Source organism: Limulus polyphemus, unplaced genomic scaffold (genome assembly GCF_000517525.1).
Source record: "Limulus polyphemus unplaced genomic scaffold, Limulus_polyphemus-2.1.2 Scaffold4749, whole genome shotgun sequence".
NCBI lineage: Eukaryota > Metazoa > Arthropoda > Merostomata > Xiphosura > Limulidae > Limulus > Limulus polyphemus.
This window is the reverse complement of record NW_013670359.1, coordinates 78,467-83,761: the sequence shown is the minus strand read 5'-3', so window position 1 is coordinate 83,761 and position 5,295 is coordinate 78,467. Positions and strand designations below refer to the sequence as shown.

Sequence of the window (5,295 nt, the reverse complement as noted above, 5' to 3'; positions counted from 1 at the left end):
ATGATAATTCTAGAAACGTTGCGTCACGTGGTCATGTGACTCGCTGACGCAACAATATGTTATGTTTTTACACACTTGTGATTTCGAGCTGCAATGGTCAAAGTAAGAAGAATGTGAAGAAAAACTTGTTTTTATAACCACTATACACTGTTCTTATCGGGAAACCCTAGAGCATCAAATGGAGAATGTAATATTTAAAAATACAATAAGAACATAAATTATTACAACTACGCTTCGCTAAGAAACAATAACAACTGAGAAGCTAAATCTCTAACTTCCAGCAGCTATAACGCCCTATGTATATTTAAATTTAATCTCAAAATATAGAAATTCTGATTTTTTACTAAAAAATAGATAATTCATCCATGACTATAATAAATAATGATAAAAGCTGGAACACTAAAAAGCATCATAAGTACGCAGAACCTAAACTTACAGTTACAACGTATTTCCCACACAGAAAAATGTACAAAATGTTTTCTTTATCATCTATCTCTCAGAACTAATCAGAGATCATAAAATCACAGCTAATCAAGATACATATATATACATATGTTATCTTATGTTGAAGTAATAAGTTAAACAGTTCGACATTTAGGCTAACCTCTCATACCTAATTAAACTTGCAGTTACAACTGTCACACTTAATCAAAATGGGACAAGAACTTTTCAAGATATCAACTTTAAACTTACCCAAACCGATGTCTTCAACCATTTTTTCCACGGACGTTGCGCAACGAAATAAAACGGTAAACTGAGAATATCATAAACCACTATCAAAGACTTGACTGCACTGATAGCCAAGGTTGTTCTTAATCTTAAGTCACTGTTCATATTTTTATTTTAAACAGAGCGTAGTTGAACCTTTACTTTAGTGATAGTTTAACTTTAACTTAAATAGATTTGTAAATATTACACGATGAAGAAAGAATCTTAAGTTTCAAAGTAGCCACTCAAAAATCTTACAAAGCATCTTATGGGCAAAAGCACAGACGGTAAATAAAGAGGTGAATAATTATCAACTGGTTTTCCTCCTACGTATACAAAACTTACCTTGATTTCATACACCTACAACAACCCGTGTCACGGTCATTACCCGTACACGTTTACCGCATCCTCTTTCTCAATTCTGCTACCTAAACAACAGGTTTCAAACGTAAAGTATCTATTTTTGTTACAGTAAAAATATCTAAACAAAGAAATAGTCCATAATACATTTATAAGTTTTTCCACGATTGCGTCTGTTTTTACTTTAAAGTCGACAAACTAATAGTATGAAGTTTTTATAAACCAAATATAATCATTATGTTAATAAACACAAGTATAACGACGTTTAACGTCACCATCAGCTTAGAACTGAGGAATCGAAACAAAAACAATAGTTACAAACTTAATATCATATGTCGTCACTAGAGAACAACAATGATTTTATGGTATTGTTGACTTAACGTGCACATAGTAACTTTGAGAAACTGACAAAACTTATTGATATTAACAATATATATTACTAATACAAATGGCTTTTATATTATGTTGCTTAGCAATAAAAGTATAATCTAATATTGTTGTTAAGAGGCAATGTACTAAAGGTATAAAATGAAATATATAAACTACAAAATTAAATATACATATTTGTTGTTTTCTAATTTAGAGGCTCCGTTAATCAAAGAGGTTTGTTTTTTATTATTTGTAGATATCACTTAAGTTTAAAATCGGAGGACAAGTCAGAGGGAAGATTACCTTTATAAACAGACTATATGCCGTGAAGGAGCAACAAAAGTATATAGGTTATTACCTTTATGCTAAAATGGGTTCAGAATACATACACTGACATCGAGAATTAATCAACCTACTGTTACGACAGCAGAAGTCACATGATACTAGTAACACGTCATGAGTTTCTAGAAGGATCAGGGAACATCACGAATATCCTAGTATTTGCTAGACGCCCTCTATTTTTGTATATAAGCCCGGCAAATAAAGCAGAGATTATTATAGCAGACAGGGAGATATAGAAACAGATAATCGAGTCAAGTCGTAAATAAAGTGCGTGAATCGTTGTGAATTATTGCATATGTTTAACTTAAAGTGACTGTGGAAATTAAGTGTATTGCAAAGTTGTATTGAAAAAGAATAAACTAGTTTTATTTAAGAAAGGACTTGCATCGCTAAAGTTTCATCCGAAAGAAATTATACGAGAAATTAACAAACGACCAGAGATGTAACAAACTGTTATCAGAGAGTGGGACGAAAAAAAAAAAGAAGAAGATGGAAACCAGAGGTGGCAAATCAAACTACACCTTAGCAAACTTGATGGCGGCAATAAAGAAGAGCAAAAGAAATAAGAAGAACAACAAAAGAAACAAGAAGAGAGATTGCAGCAGTTGTTCGAGGAAAAAGAAAAAAGAAGAACGAGAAAAGAAACAAGAAGAGAGATTACAGCAGTTGTTGGAGGAAAAAGAAAAGAAACAAGAAGAACTAGAAAAGAAACAAGAAGAGAGATTACAGCAGTTGTTGGAGGAAAAAGAAAATAAACAAGAAGAACGAGAAAAAAAACAAGAAGAGAAACAACAGCAGTTGCAAGATAACCTGCAACAGTGGCAGCTCGAACAGCAAAATAAACAAGAGAGACTACAGCAGTGGTTGGAGGAGAAAGAAAATAAACAAGATAAGAGATTACAGCAGTGGCAACTGGAAAAAGAAAAGAAACAGGAAGAAAGTCTCCAACAGTTACAGGAAAGTCAACAACAGTGGCAAGAAGTACAAATGGTAAACATTTGTAAATTTCAAAGTGAAATAAATGCATTAAAGGATGATTTACTGTCTTTTACACAACGAGGATATATTAGCCATCGACCTAATCAGCCCCAGACAACGGGAAGCTCCTTCCAGACCCTGCAGCTAAACCCTAATGCAGACATCTTCAGTCCTGTCAGAAGTCACATCCCAGACATGAGTGTCAGCAATAGGAGTGATCTAGTACAAAGGAATCCACAGGAATTTGATGGGAAGGCACCATGGGAAGTATATAGAGCACAATTTGAGCTCCTGGCAGAAATGAATGGATGGACAGAGGAGCAGAAAGCAATGTACCTGGCAACGAGCCTGAAGGGACAACCACTGTAAATACTTGGACAGTTGTCAGCAGATGACAGGCACAACTACAGAGCACTGGTAGCTGCTCTAGAGCTCAGGTATGGAACCCAAAACTAGTCGGAAGTCTACAGGGCCAGGTTCAGGACGAGAATCCGTGCTAAAGGGGAGAGCCTGCAAGAGCTGGCATAGGATTTGGAACGTATGGCACACAAAGCCTACCCAACTGCACCACCCGATCTCCTCAAGTTGTTGCTGAGGGATCAGTTTGTAGATGCCTTGGACAGTCCACAACTGAAGAAAGAAGTAAAGCAAGCACACCCCTCTACTATGCAGGATGCAATGGCCAGAGCTCTCGAATTTGAATCCTATGTTAAGTCCAGCACAGAGATACCAAGGTTGGTACAGTCATCAGGATTCAAGGCCTGAAAAGGGCAGCTTTCAGAGAAGGTTGAGGGACTTTGATGGCACTGTAACAAACCTGGGTACAAGAAAGCTCAATGCTGGAAACTTCAACACAGGGAAGATGCCATGGCAGGAAAGGCTGCTACCCAGAAAGGTTGTTGGAACTGTGGAGAACAAGGACATATGAGGAGCCAGTGTAAGAAGAATACTACCAATAAGTCAGCTTCGGGAAGCCAGTAGTGGTTGGTGCTGAGGGACGCCCACCAACCCTCATTGTGAAAGTTCCAACAGCCAGGTGTAAAATGCCAAGCACACATGGTGTCTACGTGACAGGAAAGCTGGATGGCCAAAGGTGCAAATTTGTCATATATTCTGCATCTCAGCAAACCCTTGTGAGTATCAAGAAGCTAGATCGCAAAGGAGTACCAGAAGCCACACAGAAGCTTTGTGGTGTGACAGGACATTATGCAAGGTTGTGGGGACCAGTGTGGGTAACTATAGAGTTCATGGGCATGAAGGACAGACACAAAGTATACTTGCCTGACGTTGAAAACCAATACATATTAGGATTGGACTACTTACTACCGAGGAAGTGTGTAGTTAACTATGATAAAATTATGATTGGGAACAACAAAGGCCAAATTCCAATAAGTGTTGCTGCATCTGTTGATTTGCATATCACAGCACTTAAGTCAACTACAATACCCCTATGTTAGAGAAGGTAATTTGGGGTAGAATAAAAGAACATCCCCAAGGAAGCCCGATGCTTGTGGAAGAAGTGGAAGACCCATCCAGGACAGCGGATGTAAATATTCGAAGGTCACTGTGGCAGGTCATCAAGTAGTACCCATAACAGTGGCCAATTTCTCTAAATGTGAGCAGACACTTAAGGAAAGGGCATTGTTGGGTATGTGCCAGGAGGCACAGCCAGTCAATATTAAGACAAGAAATACGACCATAAAGAAAGAACATCCTCTCCCAGAACATTTAACTGACCTCTATAAAAGTGGAACCGGGTATAAATATTAAATCAGAGCAGGAGAAAGATCAAGATTTGAAGCCAATAGTTGATTTTCTAAAAGCAAGTGTTTTGTGCCCTGCTTGGGAGAAGGTGTCTAACTTAAGCCCTGTAACAAAGAACTATTGGGCACAATGGGACCAGTTGAAACGTGAAGATGGTACTCTTCTCCGGAGATGGGAAACTGCAGATGGGAAAGTGACGACCTGGCAAACAGTTATACCGAGAAAGTTATGGGAAGTTGTGCTGCGTCAATCCCATGATAGTTTAACAGGAGTTAAAATAGTTAACAAGACATTGAGTCACCTATGACAGAGATTTTACCAGGATAGGTATGAGGCAAGATGTGGAAGAATGGTGCGGGACATTGCTGGTCCTTGCCTCAAACTCGTGCTGGAAACAAGTACATTTGTGTGGTGATGGATTATTTCACGAAGTGGCCTGAGGCATATGCAATATCAAATCAGGAAGCTACAACTGTAGCTTTATCTATTAGTGATTTCTTCTTCAGGTTTGATATGCCATACGAACTGCATTCGGATCAAGGCCATAACTATGAATCAGCTGTGTTCCATGAATGCTGCAAGTTGTTTGGCATACGAAAGACCAGGACAACACCACTTCACCCACAGTCTGATGGGATGGTAGAAAAGTACAATTGGACACTGGGACAGGAATTGGCAAAGTTTTGAAAAACCACCAAGATGACTGGGATGCCTTACTCCCTCCACTGTTGATGGCCTATAGAACAGCAGAGCATGAAGCCACTGGATACACTG

At 38.3% G+C, this 5,295-nt stretch overlaps 1 protein-coding gene across 1 annotated transcript in view; it reads right to left on the bottom strand.

The window, feature by feature from the left end:
* Nucleotides 1–1,014, bottom strand: part of LOC106471637 (long-chain-fatty-acid--CoA ligase 4-like) — a gene marked incomplete at its 3' end in the record, with an annotated part of 2,441 nt that extends 1,427 nt beyond the window's left edge. Inside the window, exon 1 of the mRNA XM_013932252.2 lies at nt 694–1,014. Within this exon, the coding sequence (XP_013787706.1) occupies nt 694–834 (141 nt within the window). The remainder of the gene's footprint in view (nt 1–693) is intronic.
* Nucleotides 1,015–5,295: the final 4,281 nt, after the last annotated feature.